The 24,989-nt window shown below is 34.9% G+C and overlaps 1 protein-coding gene across 1 annotated transcript; it reads right to left on the bottom strand.

Moving 5' to 3' along the window:
* Positions 1–915: 915 nt before the first annotated feature.
* Positions 916–24,470, bottom strand: LOC111790360. Its single transcript, XM_023671241.1, has 16 exons — positions 24,409–24,470; positions 23,288–23,540; positions 21,957–22,009; positions 20,645–20,682; positions 16,362–16,452; positions 14,677–14,782; positions 14,532–14,602; positions 12,577–12,646; positions 10,854–10,916; positions 8,731–8,802; positions 8,536–8,637; positions 7,148–7,222; positions 5,569–5,665; positions 2,558–2,685; positions 1,588–1,644; positions 916–1,212 (listed from the first exon to the last, which is right to left on the bottom strand). The coding sequence occupies exons 2-16, from the start codon at positions 23,390–23,392 to the stop codon at positions 1,156–1,158; spliced, it is 1,185 nt and encodes a 394-aa protein (XP_023527009.1). The 5' UTR covers positions 23,393–23,540; positions 24,409–24,470; the 3' UTR covers positions 916–1,155.
* Between the last annotated feature and the right edge of the window lie 519 nt (positions 24,471–24,989).

Genomic DNA, 24,989 nt, shown 5'->3' with positions numbered 1-24,989 from the left:
GTACTTGTTAGTGATTGCTACCTTGGTGAGAAATGTGTGATGATTTCTTTGGCAACCTATCCATTTTGACATTTGTAATTGTAAGTAAAGTTCAACACCTAATTTTTTTTTTTTTTTTTTTTTTTTTTTTTTTTTTTTTTNAACTACTTGCCCATGGTTAACTAAACTTAGGTGAAGAACAAAAACAACTTTCATGACGAACTTGATTAAACTTAGGATGAACTTAATATGATGGCCACAAAAGAGAACAAAAATAGAAACTAAAATAGTGTTTCGACCCCCTTATGGACCTCCATGTCTAAGGCTTTTGTCGAGATCTTGATGAGAAGTTGAAGCTGATGAGAAATTTATGATTTCATAGAAGATTTGCCAATGAGGTTTAGTTGTGGTCGCATGCTAGGCAAATTTCAAATGTTCAACTTTGATTGAAATTTGCCTTCTAAGTCCATATACAGTGACATGTGGGTCCTGTATTTAACTTCTACAGAAAAACACTAAAACTTAACAAACTCTGATATGTTTTGCATTAAAACTATTATCTCCCGAACTTTTTTGATGCTACCGTAACGTTTCTCCATTTTCTTTTTTTCATTTCTTCTATGAAGAGTATAGTTGTCACTTGTACCTTCATTCAAACTTATTAACACTTTGTAGTGAAAGTATGACAACGAGTACAAGTCATTGTCAACCTTTCATATATAGAAAAGTATAGGTTTCATGAATGCCGTAGATACCAAGTTAACTCTAGAAAGAGTACCTCTCATTTTATTTTATTTATTTATTTATTTTCATGAGTACCAAGAGCATGATACAACCATACTACAATAAAAATCATAAATCATGTCTTTTTCATTCTTAGATGGGGATGGAGATTTGTGTGTGACCCTGATTCCTATTGGCTATTGCGAGCATTAATGATCTCAATATTCATAATTGGCTTATGACTGAAACAAAAGGATTGGCCTTTGTATTTCTAAGTCTGTTAAGATTGACATGAAATACAACTTGCTTTTCTATTCAATAAATTGTGTACATCACCAAAACGCACCGTTTATGTTCTTCAGTTCTGTGATTCAGAATTTCGCAAATAATAGAACATATATTTTGTTGAACCAAAAACCTTGTGGTGATAATTGTGTATATGGGATGCTAAGGTCATCTAGAATACCGGTTTACAAGCATCTTAGCATTCTCCGGAGCAAAGAATCGGGCCTGCACATAACCATTTTTATTGCAAATTGTAATGTAATGTAAAATTAATAGCAACTGAAATAAGAACATAGAATGTCATCCTACTGAATTAACGTACACTTAGTTCAGGGTCTAGAATTCATTGGTTTATATACTACTTGTTAACTAACATCAACAACCTAATAAGCCTGAAATAAGAACAGTTATGTTTATATACTTGTTTTTTTCGGTAAGATGTTTAGATATTTGTTAAGTCTTTCATGCACTGTGTAAATAGAGCTATGAAAAATTAGTATTGTGCAGATAATATCACTTTGGCTATGCAAATAATTTGGAAACGGATGAATATTATAATGTATGTTTAAAAAAAATCACCATAGATACTATTATACTCACTTGGATGAACATCCTCTCAGCATCCCCAGCGCTGCCATTTTCCTTTAGAATAATTCCCTGTTGAAGCATCATTAAAGAATGCCGATATACCTCTTTCTAGTAAATTAATGATACCATTATGAAGCAAGTGAACTTGAGGATGAAATTTAAAGAAAAAAGGGTTGAAATACAAACATGGATATTAAATGCCTAAGAAATGAGACCTCCCTCATTGAAAACATGTTTTTTTTAACAAGAAACGAGACTTTTTATTAAGAAAATGAAAATAGACTAATGTTGAAGATTGTTGGGAGAGAGTCCCACATTGGTTAATTTAGGGAATGATCATGGGTTTATAAGTAAGGAATACATCTCCATTAGTATAAGGCAATGCCATGAGAGCTTATGCTCACAATGGACAATATCGACAATATCATACCATTGTGGAGGGCTATTATTCCTAACAGCTAATGCTCTAGAAATACAAATTCCACTGGTAAGAGAAAGAAGAAAAAAAAACTATAGCCTGTCCAAAACATCCCAATGTAAGTAAATATCTAGGAAAGAAAAAGCTACAAAACATTAGAAACAAGTAATTATATTCTAACGATACTTCATTGCCATACAGCATCAATGCTTTATACGCTAAAGCCAAAATTGATTCTAAATCCAATTTTCTACATGCAAACATGACCCATTTCCTAACCCAGATCTTCATTCTTAAAATTTCCATGTAACCGAAACAGATTAAGTAGCAGTATATTGTTGCTAAGAAGACAGAAGCATTGGAAAAAAGTATAAAAAAACCCAGAATAATAATTTTAACAAGCAATAAAGGAGTAACATCATAATATCGTTACTTTCTCTTTTTACAGGAACATAGTATACACACACACACACACACACAAAAAAGCTTTTGACATGAAATTTGTAGAAATGAAAAAATTGTTCGTCTGGTGTGTGAGTGAGGGAGAGAGAGAAAGAAAGAAACCTTAGCTAAGTAACCACGGAAATCATTAGGGTGACTGGTGATGAGTTGATCATAAACAGATACAGCGTCACTAACATGTCCCCAATCTGAGTACGCTTTTCCAAGCAGTAACTCAACCTGCAAAGGATTTTATGCCAAACGAAATATATTCGAATAAGTTGGGTGAAGGCAAGGGCTTGATGGATCAAATAGAAAATATGGGAACATGGAAAATATCCCTAACATGTGTGTGTCCTACTTTTTAGAAAATAACGTGTCCCCATATTTGTGTCCATATGTTTTTTATTTTATACGTACATCTTCAAAAGACAAAATAAATGAAAAGAATAAGTAATCATTCAAAAGAATAATAAATGTTGAGCGAATTAAAATGTTATTCACATTTGAAAAGGACTTTTCAATAATTATTTAAAACAAATATGAATTTTTTCAATGATACGTTGAAAATTTATGAAGTTTAAATAAAAACAAGGGAAAACAAGAAATAATTTACTAAATTCCCCCAATTAGAATCCACTCGGGCCAACAAAAGCTTCTCCAACTAGAGTTAATTCATAGCCAAACCCTTCAGACACAATATGTTTTACAGCATTCTATCACCTCCTTTCAATTTCTAGGTACCCATTAAATAATTTGCAATTTTTTTCTTAAAGCCAAGCTTTCATTGCAAATAAATGAAAGAATACATGAAGAAAATATTTATTCACAATAACCTTATGCCACAAACTGTCCAAGTGACGAGGAAAGTGCCACAACCATTTAGCCAACAACGCCTCATTTTGCGCCTAAGATTCTATGTACCCAATCCCCTAAGCTCCACTGTATTAGTCACAACCTCCTCCCAACTAATCTAGTTAGGACCATTCCCTTCCTCCACCTCTTCCCATAAAAAATTTATGCATAAGTCTCTGGGAGTATTGCATACCTTCAAAGGGATCCTAAATAATGACAAGTAAACAGAGATATCACTAAGGATTGACCGACGAGATAATCAATCTTGTACCCAAAACTGATCTCATTCCACATCCATTATCTCCAACTGTACCCGAAACTTTTTTTAGCCGAAACTGTCCAAGAAATCTCATTCCATGTGTTCGTAAGCCTTTTCAAATCAATCTTGAAAATAACCCTCTCGTGCTTACGGCTTCAATAGTCCTCAATGGCCTCATTGGCCATAAGTGCCTAATCTAAGGTTTATTTTCCTATTGACTATGAAGGTTACTCGAAAATCTGAAATTGTTTTCTTTCCCAGGTCTATCTACCAAGAACATGCCCAATATTTTATACACATTAATAATTAAACTAATGAGCTTAAAATCTTGGACCTTTTTCGTCCCTTAATTTTAGAGGCCAGATTAACATTCATGGATTTGTCCACAACTCTTCTTCCATAAACTCACAAAACACTTTCTAGGTATCGTCTTTCAAACAAGCTCACTTGTCCTGAAAAGACGCCATTGGGAAACTCTCAAGGCCAGGAGATTTATCTCGATCAAAACCAAAAACAACTCTCTGATCTCCCCAAGAGAAAACGATGTGTCCAAGACAACTCAGCTGAGATGGTGGACAAGTCAAGACCCCCAAGAAAGGGTAAAATAAATTATCACATGTTTCAAATCTAAAAGGGGTTGGGCCCCACTTCAGCAATCCATAGTTTAAACACGTCGACCAATGATCGAAGGTTACTAGAAGACCTAAAGATTGTTGATCTGTCAATCCTCCCGCCAACTTCTCAATGATACCATAGTTGAGAGATCAAACGCAAACTCCATCTTTGAATCAATGTCAAGTTTCGTGTCCCCTTAAGAAAGACCTTTGTAATAACGTGACCTACTACATCCGGTGCAAACCATTTCTTGCCCTCAACTCTTCTTTTAGTCCCATTTTCTAAACCTAGGTATTGTTGGCTTAGGGAGGCACTCGGTTAAGGCTGATGACAACTCATACCTGTTAAAGTAATGATAAAAGATTAAATTTATTGTAACTCATCCACTTAAGCTTTTGGGTTCAATGGTGATTTAAACATGATAACAAAATAGGATGTCCTGTTTACAAACCTCTAGTGTCAACTTCTCTCCAATTAATATTGATAATCACTTGTTGTGTTTTCAACCAATTTTCAAGAACACAAATGAGGATTGTAAAAGTATTGATACAAGATTAAATTAACCGTAACTCATCGTCTTAGACTTTTAGCTTTAGTGGTGATTTAATAATAACAGCCCCTTTGATTAATGCTTTCTTGTATGAAACAACCCTTCTTTTTCCTTTAAGGCTTTCAAGGGACACCAATCCAACCTTACCCATAGCATTCAAAAGAACCTGAAAAGAAAAACACAGTCATCTACAACCTTCTGCTTTTCTAGAATCTCACTGCCCTGTCTAAGCTACAGGCACTTCTAAGGCAATCTCTAAGCCACGCCACGGTTCCCAGCACCAACTGTAAGCTATCCCACGTTTCTCCCCATTTTCCTCCACAAACACCTTTCCATCACATAGGAAAATAATTTTCGACCGGCACTCACTTTCTTCATCTTAGAGTTTCATCTTTTGTAGTCCCCAGCTTCTAAAGTCCTGCTCCTACCTCGCAACTTAGAGCCTTTACTTAGTTTGAAAGGAGTTATAACATCATTGATCCCCAACAGTCTGATAAATTCAAAATTTTGAAGTACAATCAATTTTTATAGAAAGTTCAAGCACCAAAACAAAATATTTGAAAGTAGAAGAATCAACCCAAGTAAGCATGAGAGAACTTAGAGACAAAAATAGATTTAAAACCAAGTAAAATAAACCGAATAAGGAATTAAAATATCTTCCTAAATTAGTAGCACACACAGTTTAGACTTCTTAACATGGTGTAATTTTGGGTCTGCATTATCTTATAGATCATTCATTGGCATTTAAAATAGTCTCTAAATTTGGCTTTGATTTGTTAGGTTAATATTTCAATCCTTCGATCGATACTGCTACACCTACCTGTTCGTGGCTCTGTTCTTGTGTTTTTGANGGATCAATCGGTAATTTTGTTTTCATCTCCTCGCCCTCAGCCATACTTCCTAATGGTACACTTTTAAGACGTTCACGGGAGTCCAAAAGGAATTGAACAGCCTGCAGTGAAAGGATGCATTTGTAAAATCAACGGAATTAAACACAAGCATGAATGCCAACTTAGGTCAATTACTGCCAAGAGCCAACGTAATCAAACTATTACAACCACCCAGCATTTGATTTATGCCAAACAAAACGAATATAAACCATACTTGAGCATCAATAGGTAAATCTCTAATTTTGGTTACTCCTTTCGAGAAAATTACGTAAAACAGCAACAAAAGGAACGCAATAATTATTCCATAAAGTAAACAGATGAGAGACTACTACTAAAAGTAGCACGACAAGTAGATGAAGAAAAAATTAGGGGTAATATTCTTTCATTTACGTTAGTTGCATCAAGAAATACATTTCTATTTTATGAATAATTGAAACAAAAGGCAAACTAACCAGTACCAGACCACTCTAATAGGAATTTTATTACAGTACTATAAGGGTCTATTAGTAATTAGTTAAGGAGGTTGTTATGAGATTTACGTTATTAATAAAGAGAGTGGGAAATGAAGAGGTAGGCATTGATTCAGTTGGTTTACGACTTAGAATGATCTCAAGAAAGGAGGTAAGTTTACAACAATCATTTCCTGCCCCTAGTAGACGCAACTTTGAACTTCAATTTAAAAAGAAATTGAACAAAAATTTGAAAATAATCGATGTTATCTATAAGTAAGGTACTATATATTTGTTAATATTTCAACAAATTCAAATTTATGAAAGATGTAGCTCATAAGGGATAAAGAGTCCTTAAGTTATTTACTTTAAATTTAAAAAAAAAAAAAAAAAAAAAAAAATCATATATACTTATTAGATAAAAGAAAAAATGAAGGGAAAATGGACTTTTTAGTTCCCAAGTTTTCATGTGTGTTTGATTGATGAAGTTTTAAAACGTACCTTATTAGTCCCCGAGTTTTTAAGAATAGGTTTAAAAGGTCCCTAGCAGTGTGTTGAGTATTTTTTATTACTCGTCATATTTAAAAGGCTAAATTATTGAAAATACCCTTGAACTTTGTATTTCATTTCAATAATACACCATAACTTTAAAAAATTTCATTAATACCCTCGAACTTAAAAAAATGTCAAAATTCTCTTACCGTTAGTATATGAAGGGAAACTATTTAACTATATTCTATACCCCTAAGCTTTATACCTTGATTCAATAAGACCCTAAAGTTTCAAAAGTTGAATTAATACACTTAACCTTTCAAAAAAAGTTAAAAAATATCATTATCGCGTTAGTGTATGGACGAAAACCATTTATCTATACGCCATCATCTCCCTTCAATTTATGGTCTAATTTTCTATTTTTTCTCCTCTTCTTCCATAATTTCTTAATCCCCTTCTTTCATTCCCCAATCTCTAAAACTATCCTCCTTCAATCAAGGCATACATGCTATAGCAAGAAGAATTGTATTCGAGTCATAACCCTTTTTATTTTTTATTTACTTTACACATTGTCAACCGGTAATTTCTAATACTGTAACTAACCTCATCTGGTTTCCCAGCAGCAAGTAATGCATTTGTAAGACCACGCAGAACCTCAAAATTGACATCTTCAGATATCTGTTCCACAATCAAGGAAAAGGCAATTTATCAGATGATAAAGACATGGATAGTACCAAACATGACTTACACCTCTCAATATCAGCACCTTGGAATCATTGACAATTCATTAAAAAAATTGTATGCATTTTCCAATTTCACATGTACATGAACAACGGAGGATGTACCAAGCAATCACAAGCAAAAACTCATACATTTATAAAGATTTTTAAATAAAAGATTTCAATGGATTAAATAGATATCGAATAGCTTAGATATCACCCTTATTTAAAGGTTATTTATTAATTCCTATCAAGGTAGTAATTTTCACAATATTTGTAATTTTTTATATTTACATTGCGGTTCCTTGGAGGAACAACCACCGGATGAATAATATAGTGTACCTTCTCGAATGAAATGCATTTGTAGGGACTCATGTCCAAATCCTTTTGTAACTACTTTTTCTCATTGCTTTGTAGACACTGAAGTCTAAATTCTTTTTGTGACCATTCTCTCTCAGTTGACGACTTAGAGAGTCTTATTATAAGGCCTAGGTCTCGCACATTCTCCTCATGTACTTCTCATAATCTTGACAAAGAGTTTTCAGTTTCTTATCGAAAACAAAATATTGATATTGGCTAGAAAGTTATTTAATTTTTATAGCCTCTAAAGGATAAAATAAAAATTAAGACGGACTGTTATGATGTAATATGCTAATGTTATTCTCTGAGCTTTTATTGATACAAACATTTCTATAAAATTTGTTAACCAATTTCTTCATAGGTATTGCTATTGTCTAATATTGTTCTCAAATATGTACTATTTTAGATCAATACTAATGCTATATGCAAATAAAGAACACGAATAAGGAAAAAATCAACTTTTGGCCATAAGTTTTCACTAATAGGTCATTTTAGTCACTCAATTTTCAAAAGATACACTTCAGCATTTGAGTTTTTGTAAATAGGCTTAAATACTCTGTAAGAAAACCATTAGACCTTGAAACAAAAAGCTGACTGAACTTTATATAGGCTAAGTTGACGAAATTACTTGAAAATTTGACATGGCTTTCGAAATTAGAAAAATAAAAAACGTGAGCAACAACTGTGAGAGGGGAGAGAGACTAATGGGAGGGGAGGGAAGGGGGAAGGTAAACGTGAAGCGGGGATCGATAGGGAGGGAGACCGACAGGCAGGGGGAGAGGATGAAAGATGAGAGAGATAAAATTTTCTTCTTTTTCTTATTTAATTATTAATGTCACTTCAAAAAAAAAAAAAAAAAAAAAAAAAAAAAAAAAAAAAAAAANCCTTTTCCTAATCGTTAGAAAGACTAACCCTTGTGGCACTCTTGTATGCCGCAATACTCCCATCATAATCTTTAAGTTTATATTTTACTTCCCCAAGCAAGCGGAAAATGTCAGAATCATCTGACTTCACCTACATAAAGAATGAACGAAAAAATCATATCTCCGACAAGCAACATCAAAAGAAAAAAAGAAACACATATTCCAAATCCAAAATAATAGTAACCTTTATCAAATCTTCAAGCAAAGAGGCTGCTTCAGCATATTTACCCAATTCAGCTGAGGTAACTGCCGCACCCTACAACGCACCTAATATTTGTTCAGAATTTCATACAAACCCCAAGCTTAAAATATCCACAATATCTCCATCCCTCACACATTCAATACAAAGACATTATTTTACTCAAGTGATCGGTCCAGCTTTGCAGAAAAAATTAATAACTGGCAATCCACTTCAAGTAACTTTAATCAGAAATAAAGCTTTTAGTCTCAATTAGAATTTAGCATGACATAGGCAGTCTAGAGGACTGGCCATTCTCAAAACCAAGCAAGACTAAAAGAAACAAGAAAGAATCCATATAGACTGAAAGATAAAGTTAGATCCAAAGGCACACGCTCCTATGCCATAGTAAATATCTTTTACTCAAGTCCAAGTAGACAAAATTTCTTAAGACTTTCCTCTAAAAGTACAATCTCATTCCAACTACAAGCTCAAAAAAACCTTGTTGAAACTGCATGTGGTTTTTTTTGCAACTTTCTTTTGAAGGTTCTAGATAAGACATGGCTTCGTCCAAAGTATGAGGAATTTCTTTGCAAAGGTAGAGATAGGTAGAAAATATCTCATTTAGTGGGATGGAACAAAGTCATGTTGCCCGTGGAGAAAGGGGAGTTGGGTGGGAGTTTAACAAGAATGAATGAAGGTCTATTGATGAAAAGGTCATCAATATTTATCAGACTCAAATGAACTTTGGAACAAGTTGGCAATGGTGTAAATAACTGTAGTGAAGTTAGATGTTTTATTTCTTTACTACATTGTTTAATCTCAATGTTTAGGGTTAGAGTTATTTACCTTTTTAACCTATTGTAGATGGAAAAAAAAAAAAAAAATACTCCTAAAAAGATTCATCACAATATTTTTTATGCTTCTTAATTCCAAATATTTTTAAGTTTTCAGTAGAACAACAGGCAAATGTGTTTTATATGTGAGATTTTTGTTTAAATTCTTTGTTGGTGGCTGTTATCAGAAACCTTGAAGAACCACTTGATATTTGTTGGGAAGAGGTTCTCTGCTTAAGGTGCTGGTATGCATAAAGTAAAGGAATTACATTCTTATGGCTAAATGGAATGATTGCATCACTTGATGATTTGTTGCTCTTTGGTACAAAACCATAGTCTCTATGCAACTGCAGCGTGTCCAAGGGGGTTCTCAGCCCCATACAGGAGAAAGATTAATGCAAGAAGTCCATGGAATTTACCTTTTACATGCTAGCAAACGGTGAAGTGGTTTTCTCTTCAAGGGTCAAAGCACCCTTATTTTGTTTCAGGATGGTATAGTTGCCTTCAATGGACTCTTTTCCAAGACTTCATCAGGTGGTCAACTAATATAATTTTCCATTTATTATTGTTGGTTTTGGTCCAAGGAATTCCAATATTGGAATTTTCTGTGGACTGGCGAGTCCCTCCAACATTATTTAAGTTCAATTAAACCAAACTCTTAGTTGCAAGAAAGTGACAGCTGGATGAGACAGGTAACTTACAATCCCCTGTTCAAGGTCCTTTAAGGGCTATCAGTATAACTGATAAAAGTTTGACTTAAAGCTATCTGGAAGGTTAAATCCTTTAGGCAGGTATGAGTTTCTCATTTGGACCATGGCATTAGAAGAGATTATTTGTACACGTTACAAAAATAAACAGAAAGCATTCTTGCCTGATGTTTATTTACTTGCAGGGAAAAACTGACTTTTGGCCTTCTTTAAATGTTCTCAACAACCTTTTGAATTAAGTGGTTTAGGTTAGAATTTATAGTAACAAGCGGATAGAAGAGATTATTTGTACTCTTTATGTTAATTTTCAAAAGCTTGTAGGAGTGGTTACAATACATACCCATATTACCATTAGATCTCTTTTTTCTTCAGTTCATCATCAACAGTACTGAGATGCTTGAAAGTGGAGTGTCCATTGGTAGTTCAAGAAATTTGTAAGATATTTAATGTTCTAAAGAGTTTGACCTAAGAAATGGTTCAATCCAAAGTCCTTTACCACTATGCCTAACACTCGAGATAGGTGGTAGAAAACTGTAGTACAAAAATTATAGCTATTAGAAGGCCGAGAAACAGAAAGATCACTTACTTCCAAAGCAGTTGGATCTTTTGGGTTGCTACGAAGTGTAACCTCGTATTCTTTGAGCATATTCTGCCACGTCAGAGAGTAAAAGTGTTAAAGATCTCTCATTAAATTGAGTAAAGTAAGAAACACTTCAGCAAAGATAATTAGTTTGTTCAAAGGAAGCTACTATTAAAGGAAAATTACGCAAATTGAAATCACTCAAGCTGATACATCTAAATTTTAAACAGACAATCAAATTTCTCGACCTCTTGAAATTTTAAGAGTACTTATGGTAGTTAAGAAATGAATGTCATGAAATATATACAAAAATCGGGAAAAATCTATTGATACACCTAAACTCTGAGAGCTGTATCAATTAAAACCTCAAACTAATGTTGTATCAATTTATACCCTCTTTAGTGATTTATAACTATTTTCACTTAATTTCATTTAAATTCACCTAACAACCACCAAAATCAGTTTGTTCTTCTCCCAAAATCATATCAATGTAATAAAATAAATTATCACATAATTCTTCCTAAACATGAAAATGAAAAATTACACATACGAAGAAAAAACCGATAAGATTCATTTTATTTTAACATTTCTTTATGATATTATGTTAATCCTTGCATTAACAGTTTTAAAACAAAATCTTACTCACAAAGGTTTAGGGATTTGATTGATATAATTATTAGTTTGAGGTTTTAAGTGATAATCCTCAAAGTTCAGAGATATAAATGGACCCTTTCCATTATACATCTTAATCTTAATTAATTAAAAGGTAAGAATCACCTTTAGATTTATTTTTGGCAAATATCAATTCACACCTCAAAACTTTAGGAGTTTTATCAATTAAAACTTCAATAATTTTATCAATTTAAACCCTACACCTTCGTAACTAAATCAATTTAAACCAAAATCACCTAAATAAAATTACTCTTATCTAGAGATTCCATCGAAGTATAAAAAAAAATCAATACACAATTCTTTCTAAGTAAAGAAAAATAGAAAAAGATGAGAAGGTGAAAAAACACTTAAATTTAATGAAAACTTCCATCATCTATTCGATTCTCACATTTTTCTCTAATTAACATTATTCATTGTATTTTAAAACATCTTATATAGGTAATTGTTACGGATTAACCATTTTAAAACAAAGTTATAATATAGGGTTTAAATTGATTCGCTGGTGAAAGTTAAGTTTAATTAATATAATCAATAACCTGAAGTTTTAATTGATACAACACTCAAAATTAAAAATAAAAATAAAAATAAAGGTTGGTGGGTTTATTTCTATGACCCAAAAAGTGAACTTAGAAAACAACATTAGATCTCATTAATGTTTCCAAATTTTAAATACATTACCCAACACATTCAAAACATGTGAAAATATATATAGACTAATTATGTTTTTCATTTGAAGTTCCATATTTAGGATCTCCCATCAATGCACCCTAAACATCTCAGACAGAAATCCAAGCATGCAATATCAAAAGCACATAACATCTATGAATGCCTAGGTCATTGAAACCCAAAGAGAATAAAAAGAAAAAGTATACTTTAGACATTGAATCCAAAAAAGATTTCTTATGAAATCATTAAATGGAGTTGGAATAAATTATCTTTGTAGCAAGTTGGGGATGATTAAGGTATACGTCCAACTTGAAGGGTGTTAATCTGTTATAGCCACTTCCAAGAATGTGGTTTAAGTGACAAGAGACAGAAAACATTTCGAGGATATTACCTGAAGATTACTTTCTTCTTCTTTCGATAGTTTGTTATCTACCACCACAGAATCCTCAACAGGACTGATACTGAAAATGTTAAGCCAAAAAAAAATTCCAGACTTTTATCCAGCAATCAGAAATGCATTGAGGAAGATTTCCAAAACAAGAAATTTTTTTGCAGCAAGCTTCTGTCACTCATACGAAAGGCTTTGTTGAATGAAACACCTTCCACAAGACAGACATACAAAACCTCCCATCACATTTCCAAATTTCAAGAAACTCAGACATAAAATAATGCACAATCAAAGCCTTAGAGATGGGAAACTTATGGACAAAGTTCTTTACGATATTTTGTTTCAAACAGTGCATATTGAGCTTACTCTACATCTTGAAACAACTTGTTTTAAAATCTCCCAAAAGTCAGGAAACCATATACATGCCTGGGATGTGATTGATATATTTTTTTCTTCAAGCAGCAGGACTCGAAATATTGAGAAAATGGAAGTAAATTTGATGTTGTTCAATTCTCTCTATCTCTAAAGAAATTCCTTGAGATGAATTTTGCAAGACAAAAGAAAAAAGAGGGTGTTACACAAGCCTAACCAATTAGCATTAGTTCTATTAAAAATAATAAGAGACAATTGCTCAAAGGATACAAACACAGAGGAGAGAGATAAATAACAAATGAAAGAAAAATACAGAAAAAATATGCCTTAGCCACCAACGTACCCAAGCTCCAATGCCAACCATGAAGACTTCCCACCTTTTCATGAACCAATGATGAAAAGAGAGCAAACACTCCTCAACCCATCATTCTCGATGAGTAATCTGACTGCTCTCTGAAGATTTTTTTCACCATAATATTGCACTCTTTCAAAAAAAGACAGTGAACTAATGCACGGGCAGATTTGTTGTGGGTTATTTGACGTAAAAGAGAAGTTTGAAGGAGAGATCTTGCGACCAACTTTAAGATCATTTTTCATGTGTCTTTGGGACTGAAGTCTGGTTACTTTTGTAATTTCTCTTGCTTTGTTTACACTATGGACGGCATTCACAGATATTCTTCCTTCTTGTTCGGTCCACTATGGTGCATTTTTCTTGACTACAGAGCAAACGTTGGATATTAACTTTATCTTGTGAGGATGCTAGTTTGCTTAATCCTTATGGAATCGTATGTTAAGCTTGTTTATTCTATATTTGGATCATAGAAAAGATTGTTGCTCTGTAATCAAGGAGGTGCTTCAAAACACTTCCTTTTGGATAAGGTATAGCCCTTTGGCAATCTTCCCCCCGAGTTATGGAGTATTTTGCTCAAGAAGAATAGTACGATTTTTTACAGGGTCGAGGGATCTTCAGTGTTTGGTGGAGGCCTAGTCATATAGCTTCAGCTTTCTTTTGCAAGCTCTTTTAAGTCTTTTGGGTGAATATATTGAAAACATTTTTTGTTCTTCAAATGTCTATTTATTTTCATGATTAATCTCTACGTGGTTGTATTTTCTGTTTGTAATTTTTTTTTTCACTTCCTTGGGGAGTTTGTATCCCTTGAACAATTATTCATTTTCATTATATCGATGAGAAATTGTTTCTTGTTAAAATAAAAGGTCAAGAGATCTTTGAAGGAGGTTTGGGAGGTTGGATTTAATGCTTGTGAGTGTTTCTTACTCGATTTTTTTCCTCTTTTTTTCCCTTTTTTTTTTTTTTTTTTTTTTTTTTTNCTGGATTGGAGTCTTTGAACTCCTTTGGAGACTACCATTTTTGTATGTCCTTGTATATTCGTTTATTTTGCTTAAAGAGAACTCAATTTGAATTTCAATAAATAAATAAATAAATCTAGTTGTAAAAGCAAGTGGGCACCCAAAATAATAGACATTTGAAAGAGCACATTCACAATGCCATTATTCATGTCGTAAATCAAGAACAAAAAATGTAAGTGTTTTTGGAAAACTAACGCATAAAAGTACCTATGCAATACCTTCCAGAGGGCAGAAAGTCTCCGAGAGCAAAAACTAAGCCAAAGACCAAAACAGCTACACCTATTCCAATCTACTTGCAACACAGTTGAATTAGCATTATATAAAAAGAAAAAATAAAATCGATCTGAAACACACATTTCTTACCTTGGTACCAAGTCCAATTGTTTTCTCTTCCGGTTCCACTGGTGCATCATAGTCAATTGCTCCAAATTCTTTTTTATTGTCTGCCTTTTTCTTCTCAAGTGCTGATCTGTATAATTTTCATTATAAAGTTGAAGTGTTCAGAAAGTTTGCCAAATGATTTAGCTACTTCGATAAATTTTACAAGCTGAAATTAAAAACTGCAACAGAACTTTTAAAAAATTGTTTTCCTCGATTATACAGGATTTATTTCCTTCTCGTTGAGGACTTACTGTTCCTTCCTTTCTTGCATATTCTTTCTTATTCTTTCTATAATTCTCAGAAGTTACAATTCAGTATGGTAAACCCCTACATGAACTGGAGTAGGAATATCAACATATCGAAATATATGCTTCATGCCCAGAAGAAAGAGAAGTGGACTCATTTTAATGGGTTGAAGAAGTTACTATATATACTACGAGTTTTCATTTATAACAATCCAGAAAAGATCATTTTTTTAAAGCTCACGGGTTTTTTTTTCAAAGGCTGAGGGGTCAAAATGTGATGGGCCTAAAGGTGCTGAAGACTTTTTAAGGTCCACAGATCTAATTTCAAAAACTGACAGGGTAAAAAATAGTTGGCCTAAAAGAGCTGAAGGGTTTCTAAGGACCATGGATGTTTCTATGGGTCCTAAAGAGACCAACTTCAAATTAAACTGTGAATCTTCTGGGACTAGCCGATACAATATTATTGAGAAAGGAAAAGCCTCATGGAAGCCTACGGTTTAAAAAAGGGAAGCCGCTCCAATTGTAAATTGTGGGGGTGAAAGATATGGGTCCAATGACGCCCATGAAGTGAGGGTTGAAAGATATCAACAGAGAAATTGTGTTGGAGCCGGCCAAGGGTATCAGGCCCTGATACCTGATATTCTCCTTTGGAGCCTTGATCCTACTAGAGGTTTTTCCTCTAGTTCGTTCGTTCTTTCACCGCTTATTTGACCCTTCTCCTTCTAGTGAGTATGTTTTAGCGTCCCCAAAGAATGTGAAAGTATTCGTCTGGCAAGCTATCCACGGAAGAGTGAACACTTTTGATCAACTTTTGAAGAAGTTGTCCTCTTTGATCATTTCATTTTGTTACATTCTTTATTCAAGGGCAGAGGAAAACCAGGATCATATCATTTGGAGCTGCGACTTTGCACAACCTATGTGGAGTTACTTTTTTGATGTGTTTGGCTTCCAAATTCCAATAACAAAGATTCCAGCAAGATGATCGAGGAGTTATTTCTCCATTTGTCATTTCGAGAAAATAGGAGATTTTTCTGGCAAGTTGTGGGGTTTGTGAGATGAAAGGAACAATAGAACCGTTAGAGGAGTAGAGAAGAGCTCCTTGTGATGTATGATCTCTCGCTAGGTTCTATGTTTCTCTTTGGATGCTAGTGACGAATTATTGATAAAAACAAAATGACACCCTTCAGTAGAATGAGATCATAAAAGACGTTAGTAGACATTGATAATTATTTAAAAGCACTGAAAAAAAAACATTTTGAGAGCATGAAATGTCTTTTACTAACAAGCATCGACAGAGGGATAAAGAATAAAACAACTAAGAGAACAAAACAGTCCTGCATAATACCTTTTAACTGCTTCTAGTCATCGACAGAGGGATAAAGAATAAAACAACTAAGAGAACAAAACAGTCCTGCATAATACCTTTTAACTGCTTCTAGTCGTTTTTCAAATGAAGGGTCCAAAGATGTGTTATAAGAATTTTCATCGTAACGGGAAGTCACAGCAGGTGCCTCTACACAATCGAAACAAAAAGAAATTGGGGACCAAAGAAGGATCTTATAAAAAAAAAGAATAAAAAAATTCCAACTGAAAAAGAACTAGTAGAGAGAGTGAGAGAGAAGGGGAAAGAAAAGGAGAGAGGAAAAGAACTATCATGATGAAGAATGTTATAATAAAAGTAGAAGCCCACTAAAAGTATGCCATGCAAAAAAATTTAAAAAAAAAATCCAGATCTACGTGCAGTAGCTCTAAGTATCAACAAAAAGAGAGGGAAGGGGATAGCCTAAGAGAGGAGAAACAGCCCAAATAAAAGTATTCAACAGCACAATATCAAAGCCTCCTATCAGCCGTCAGCGATGTCCTTTTTAGACACCTTCACCTTCCAAGCTTTGTAAAAAGGCAAACAACTAGGCATGAGAAAAGAGAAAAAAAATTAGAAAAACAAGAAAAAATTCCTAGCATGTGCAATGGCATGGCCAATTGATTGAACGACAGCTTGTGGATAGAAAGTCATCCAATGCTCTGGTATATGAAAAGGAGGATCTTAGAAAATAAAACTTAGTGGCTATGTGAGCTATGCATACTGACCTGGACCAAGTTCTAGGAAAACGCAATAAACTAGAAATCATTACTACAATTGTGGTTGAATTGCAGAAAAAGTCTCTCATGACTCTCCCTCCCCCCAGCCCACCCAACCATGCTGGAAACCAATGAACTTGCCAACCAAAACCTAGACACCCACCATGAACCACCCATAACAACACCATTCCATCTCAATTGACTGAAAAAAACCCCCATCATTGAAGTCGACCTGAATTCTTGAGGCTCCAGAGTCCGCCTTTTTGAAACTTTAAGGGACAAAACCTTCACCATATCAATTCACTGAAGCACCCTCCAATGGTTTACTGAAACCCTCAAGCCCCTACTAAATGCACCGTTGAACCAAAAGTTCTTCAAGGAGTCACATCGACAGTCAAGTCCTCTTACTAGAGAAAATAACAAGCAAGGGTTATGCTCTAGAGATGGTACAGTTATAATATAATGGGGGCAAAACCACAAGGCTCATTCCGACATGGGATCAATGAAAAGCGTGGAGCAAGAAGTCACCACCTTGTATAACTTGAATACAAAGGAGAAATTAAGTGCCCCCAACAACTAAACATCTTGTCCTCAAGGGGCTTCATAAGTGCCCCCAATACTAGAGTACGTTTTCACGAGGGGCCTCATAACTCCCTCGGCCATGAGAAACACCTTGTCCTCAAGGTGAAAGTCTGGAAATTGTCCATCAATTTAAATAACTCCCATGTGCCTTCGTATTCAGGCATGTGATTCCACTTGATTAAGCATTCCCAATTCGTGTGAGCCTCACTCCACTGTAGTGCTCTCACATCTTCCGGTTCCACAGCCTAAGACTTGTTTTGTTGTAATAAGCCTGCCAGGGACACAACTTGAGACTTGTTTCGTAGATAAGCCACACAACTATTGACATATTTCTTGACATCAGCTTTCATTTCTGCCCAATATAATTCTCCCCTCCACCTTTCATAGGTTCTGAAAAACCCCGAATGTTCTCCGAAATAAGTGGATAATGGTGGGAATCAGCCTTGAATCCTAGGATAAGACCAATCTCTTTTGTGCATTAATTTGTTCGGATTCCGTGTGTACTTGGGTACACTTTCCTCACCCCTCTGAAATTTCTGAATAATTGAATGTGACTTCTGATCCTCATGACAAGACCAATCTTCCTTCGTTCATTAATTTTTTCGGATTCCGTGTGTACTTGGGTACACTATCCTCATCCCTCTGTATTTCCTCAATAATCGAGCGTGACTTCTGATCCTCATGAACTTCCTTTATTACCCTCTTTTACATCAATCAAAGACGGCACCCAAAGAGTAGCTATGGACCGCTGGAAGAGTACAAGAAAGAGCATCAGCCATTTGGATCTCTTGTCCCGACTTGTACTCAGTGTCAAAGTGGTACCCTAACAGCTTGGCAACCCACTTATAAGACTTTGGTTGAATCTCTCTCTGTTTTAGAAAGTCACAGGTACGGTCACCATTTCTAGAAAGCCAAAGTAGTAGCCATCAAGTCTCTTTCATAAGCGTACTTGGACCATAGGCAGATTTGGCTCAAGAAAGGCATTGGTCAGCCGTTCCGTGACAAAACGGCCCCGATCCCTGTGCTAGACACATCAGTATCCATCAAATATGAAATGGAGAAATTGGGCAAAGCTAGCATTGGTAGTGTCTTCGTAGCATTCTTGAGCTTGAGCAATGTTTGCTTCTTCATTCCACACAAACATATTCGTACTCGCTAACTAATGCAGGGGGCCATGATTTCTCCATAGTTTACCATAAATCGTCCTTAGTATCTGATCAAGCACAGGTATTCATACTCGCTAACTAATGCAGGGGGCTGTGATTTCTCCATAATTGACCATAAATCGCCCTTAGTATCCTATCAAGCCCAGGAGCCCACAGAATTCCTTCCACATCGTTGCAACTAGACATTACACCATAGCTCCAATTTTCTCGTCATTTGCCTCCACTCCCCAGCCATTGGAATTTATAGTCTGTTTATCTTTTGAATGGACGTTCGTCGCGATTGGAATGATTTGGTCGTATTCTTTTGGGCACTTGGGTATTAAGTAGGTGAGAATTTACTAACCTTGTATGCAGCTGGGTCCTCGGCTTTTTTTGTTGTATTTTTTATACGATCCTTGACCAACTGGGTTGTATCCATGATATCATCTAGCCCAACAGGCCTTTGAAATAAAGAACTTCAGTCCTTACCACTGAGTCCAATTCGTTAGTGAAGGAATTTTTCCAACAATTCATCTGTCAAGTGTTGTAAAGGTGCTGTCTGTTCTTTGAACTGGTGTCGGTAATCCGCCACCTTATCTTCTTGTTTTACGGCCAAAAAATGTGTGCATAATGCTCCTTCCTGTAGTGGCCAAAAACGCTTAAACATTTTTCTCTTTAGGTCACTCCAGTCACTCATCCCCTCATTCATAATCAATCGGAACTAATTAAGCACTCTTCCCTAAAAAAATAACAACAGACACAATGAGCTTTTCTTCATTCGATAACTAGTGAATCTGATAGTAACGCAAAGCAATGAACATCCATTTGTCCAGATTCTCAGCTGAGCACACAAGCATTACCACCTTCTTAAACTTGATTTGATCTTGTTGTATTCCCATATTTTTCTTCAAGGAGGTTTCATCTTCCTCTATTTTGTACCAAATGAACAATTATATTCTTCTTCATGAACTTTTCTCTTGATGTCTCTGTGACAAATGACATCGAGATTTCCCTACAGATAGCTATTTCATGGCAAGCTTATTCAACAAATGTTGCGATTCAACTAAAGCTTTCTTTGTCTCCTCGCTGGTCCTTCGATTCTCCTTCCTCTCTACTACCAAGGCATCCATTGTTTTCTCTATCGCAGTCTCGTGGATTCCACCTAACTCTTCTCTGTTGAATCCATCCTTTCATTGATCTTCTATTGTACCGTTTTCCCAATCTTCCCCAATATTGAACGTGCTCTAATACCACTTGTCATGATTCAACTTCCTTACAAGATATATTGATATTACGAGTAGGAAAATGATTGCAAAAGAGCCAGAACACCCAGTCCATTTCAAGAGGGTTGGTAATCTCTCCCTTCGAACATTGTTCTATCACAAAATACTTCCTACCCAAAACCCTACAAGCAAAGCGTACATAAACCTTCCCAAATGCAATAGCCAGACCTACACCTACACTGGGCTACCTATACTCCACGTTCCACCAACACCCACATGCATTCTAACAAACCTCCTTAGGTATTTTCCCTTTATTGTCCCTCCAAGAGGAAGTATTCACAATTGGGGGTCTAACACATTCACACATCTGTTTGATGGTCGTTCAAGGATAATGTTAAAGATACATTAGTCTCGGCGGCTTGTTGTCTTTTTAATCTAAATTTCTATAACACGTAGCTTTCAGCATTTAGGCATCACTATCAATAAAAGCTCCAACTCTCCCTCAGTCACTTACTCACCTCACGAAAGAAAGCATGGAAGCTCCCTTGCTATCCAAGCCCGCCAACTCAGAACTAATGCATGTCCCGCAAAAATGTAAAATTACATAAGCCTTTGAATTAAAAGATCAAAAAAAGAAAATGATGAAGAAACTTACAGGAAAATTAGTTACACTTACGTGTGGGAACTGTACTGGATTGTTTTGGAATTGGTTTCCTACATCAGCAGTGAGTGAAAAGCAAAGGAAAACACAAAATTAGCAAAGTCACCAAAAAGTGAAACTCACATAAATTGAGAAGATAATTTGGAGATTGCAAAAACATAAAAACTGATCAGCTCTTATCCCAAATTTTTCATTAGATTAGAGAACATTTGCCGATGACAGTGTAAAATTAAACACCATATAGATAGCATGTCCAGCCTTGTACAGTTATTAATCCAGTCACCCCTTCTACAAGTGTATTCTTTCAATTAGTCAGTTACTTTTCATTCTAAAGGGGGACAAGGTCACTAACTTGCTATTCTTTCTTTCTATTTCTCTTCATTCTTTTTCCCCTTTTTTTTTTATTTGTTCATAGAATTGCAACAAAANACTGACATCGACTTAGAGAAATAACCCCTTTTACTACTTCTCATTGCACACAATTGTTTGTAATAGGAGAAGGATGCTTCTTTTTTATATATATATTTAGATATTCAATATGTTATTGAATATCCTCTTGTAAAGGGCTTTCACTTCATTTGTAGTCGATGTTTACCCATATAGAGGAGTTCAATTTTAGGGATCTTGTGTCTTCAAGTTGGTGATCTTCCGTCTTCACGCATTTAGTTGGTGCTACTCCTTATCATTCAATAGGTCAATGGTGGATGGCTTTCAATGAATCAAAGATAAGAAATAAGTGTTCTTTATTGTAAATATTTGGAAAGAAAGTTTTAAGTGTGAAGGGAGAGGAAAAAAAATAAAACTAGAGGAGTTGGTTGGAAGAAAGGAAAAAAATCAAAAACAAAAAAGGATGGATAGATGCAGCAGATATGTTTGTCTTTCAGTGTTTGACATTTCAGTGTTTGCTATTCTCTCATTTACTGATTTTGTGGTTATGCTCTTCAAGTTTTTAAAGTTCTTGTAGTGTGTCAGCAACTTTAAAGGATGATGGTTTAAGAAAGAAAATAATTTCAGCAAGTGTAGAAGTAGAAGAAAAGATAGTGTAGGATTAGACATCAATGGCAGAGCAAAAGTTGTTCCAGAACAGTAGCAAAAATCTGTTGATTCTTAAAGTTGTCAAAAGAATGTCTGAGAACAGTGTAGCAATGCAGATATGCGAAAAAAATAAAGAACAAGGAATGTGTCTGTATTTGAAATGAATGAGAATGCTAGAAAGCATCAACATTGTGCAATAACTGAAAACGCCCAACAAGCAGTAAAGCACAAAGTTTCAAACACAATAAAAAATAAATTCAAATTTTCAAAAAATTAAACTATTTTGGAATACCTTGGTTGTGACACCCTACCCTTCCGGTTGCTCGAATTGCCAGCTTTGTTGGCCTGAGTGTATAATAACAAAGCAGAGTTAATGATGCCTCAATTACACACAGAAAAATAGATGATTATAAAATGATTGTATAGCATATTAATAATATCTATTAACAGAGGGGAGGAAAAAAGAAGCCAACTATACTGCTATAAGATAGCAGATGATGGCTATAACTCAGCTAACAATTTGAAGACACGGGAGAGGAATTCGAACACAACTATAGAATTGCACACGGGGACTTGGGTGGGGTAGAGATGGATCATCGAAAAATACAGCTTATTACCTCCGTCTATTGATGTAAAAGAGAGAATAGCAGAAAATAGCAGAACATCCACAAGGCAAAATCAAAAAATTTGCTCGCAATGCCTATAGAATCAGCCTAACAATGATCCTACGAGCTTGCATTCAAATCAGTAACAAGTAACGAAAAAGAACAAATCAATAGCAGAAACAAAGAAATATTAAACAAAGCTATAGAGAAAGGACTGACACTTGAGACTTTATGCACGGAACCACAACTTTCGTTCTCTGTTTGAATTGGCGTATCATGGACTAATGTAATGCAAAGAATCTTAACAGACTGCTGTAGTTCTGCTTTTTGCTTCCAAAGTGTGGGGTTGTACATGGGAGACTTGAGGTATTTCTATCATTCTAAGTTGAGCATTTGAGGATGATCGAAGAAAGCTTGTGTGCTTTGAACGAATCCCATTAAAATTATAGCTCAAGACAGTCACGGAAAGATGTTTTGAGCAAGACTTTTTTGTTTCTTTCCAATTTATGATAACATTGAGGAAGTAGGAAATCTATTGAACTTTATGCTGTTTTACTCTCATGACAACAAATCTTTCTTTAATCAACAATTTCATTAGTCAGTGTAATAATCAGATTCCACTCCAACCGTAGTCATGATCAAAATTAGAAACTTCCTTTCGAAAGAAAATTTATGTTCAAACAATTACAGATTCAAAATAAAATCTTAAACTATACTAAATCAATCCACCATGTACTAAAATAGAAACAATTCAACTTATTTTCCCACTAAACCATGCATGATTATGTGTGTTCGATAGTCGAGATTCATATCGGCCCAGAACTTATGCGTATAAAAAACAGAGGTCAAATCGGAGCTCAAAATAACGAAACAACCATAGCCGGATACGATAATTCAGAAACCTCGCAAGTAACCAGGGAAAATGTGCGCAATCATATATATCCAATCCGCAGTACATTTTCAAGATACAAAAGCCGTAGCAACTCAAAAAAAAAACACCATAAACATGCATACGTACTTTATTGTCTTCCTTGTTTCCAAACCCGCGCCGAGGGTTGGAGTCGGAGGAGCGGGTCTGCTGCATTACAAGGATTGGGAATCGAGGAGCCAGCGAAATCAACATTTTGCGGTCAATCAACAGCAGAACCAGTGGGAGTGAGAATCAGAACAGGGGAAAGAAACGAAATGGTGTCCGGCTAATTTTTATCAGAAAGCGAGATGGATTCTGTCCCCAATTTTTTGTCCTCCGCGTTCGCTGTAAAATCCAGAAACTGATACAATCTAATTTAGTTTCTATCCATCTTAATATCCGACTTAGATTCATAAAGTAACACGTTTGAATCTTAATTTTATTAATTAGTCTCTAGTGTTTGATGATAGATTTTACGATCCCCAGGTAGAATTGATCATAAGATTTTTTAAACAACAACTTGGCCGTTATATGATTGTGTGGATATGAAATTGTTTGGAAAGCAAGATCCAACTTTTAATCATAATTTTTACCAACTTAGAAAGATACAAGGTTAGATGGGCAAATTGGTAACACATTCTCTTTACACATTTATGCAGGCCATTCCATTGGATCCTGAACGTTTTGACACCTTCTCGACTCCTCAATGACTATACAATTGATAGTCTAATTATCTGGGGGATCTTTTCTTGATAAGTGATATTGAGATCATCAAAAACATCTCATAAGAAATTGTTGTTAAAGATTCTTGGGAGAATAAGATCATGAGTTCATAAGGAAAGAATATTATCCCCGTTTGTACGAGACTCTTTCGTAAAACAAAAAACAAAGTCATGAGAGTTTACGTTCAAATGAATAATATCATATCATTATGGATGTCCGTGATTTCAACTATTGAATGCTTCGTGATTGTGGAGGTATTTCATAAAACCAAAAACAAAATCATGAGAGTTTATGTTCAAATTGGACTATTTCATAACATTGTGGAAGTTCGTGATTCCAACTGTTCGAGTGATTCGTGATTGTCGAGGTATTTCATAAAACTAAAAGCAAAATCACGAGAGTTTATGTTCAAAGTGGACAATATCATCCGATCGTGATTGTGGAGGTCTTTCATAAAACTAAAAGCAAAACATGAGAATTTATGTTTAAAGTAGACAATATCATACCATTCTAGACGTCTGTAATTCCGGCTATTCGAATGCTCGTGATTGTGGAGGTCTTTCATAAAACCAAAAGAAAAATCAGGAGAGTTTATGTTTAAAGTATACAAGATAATACTATTGTGGAGATTCAAGATTCCGACTATTCGAGTGCTTCGTGATTGTGGAAATCTTTCATGAAACCAAAAGCAAAATCAAAAGAGTTTATATTTAAAGTGCACAATATTTTACTATTGGAGGTCGTGATTCCGGCTATTCAAATGCTCGTGGTTGTGGATGTCTTTCAAAAAACCAAAAACAAATCCACGAGAGTTTAGGTTTAAAATGAACAATATCATACCATTGTGGATGTCCATGATTCTAACTGTTTGAGTACTTTGTGATTGTGGAGGTCTCTAATTCCTAACAATCATATGATAACGAATGACTTTTCCTAACATATAGACGCACACATTGTATTAAAAGTGGACACAAATTGATGCAATCTAATCATTACGAACAGACTTCATCTTCAAGTTATAAGAACAAGAAGATGTGGAAGAAACTCGAGGGTAGCGACATTAATTCATGTAGACAACCTAGGCATT

Source organism: Cucurbita pepo, chromosome LG03 (assembly GCF_002806865.2).
Source record: "Cucurbita pepo subsp. pepo cultivar mu-cu-16 chromosome LG03, ASM280686v2, whole genome shotgun sequence".
NCBI lineage: Eukaryota > Viridiplantae > Streptophyta > Magnoliopsida > Cucurbitales > Cucurbitaceae > Cucurbita > Cucurbita pepo.
The sequence above is the reverse complement of the archived record's forward strand: the minus strand, read 5'-3'. Positions and strand labels throughout refer to the sequence as shown.

What these genes read in the sequence shown, in the direction of transcription:
- LOC111790360 (XM_023671241.1), bottom strand. Translation starts at nt 23,392, where the DNA reads ATGTTGATTTCGCTGGCTCCTCGATTCCCAATCCTTGTAATGCAGCAG. An exon ending in GAAACAAGGAAGACAATAAA is followed by an intron (nt 22,010 to 23,287) that starts GTACGTATGCAT and finishes TTATACACTCAG; the next exon opens with GCCAACAAAGCTGGCAATTC. An exon ending in CTGCTGGGAAACCAGATGAG is followed by an intron (nt 5,666 to 7,147) that starts GTTAGTTACAGT and finishes CTTTCACTGCAG; the next exon opens with GCTGTTCAATTCCTTTTGGA.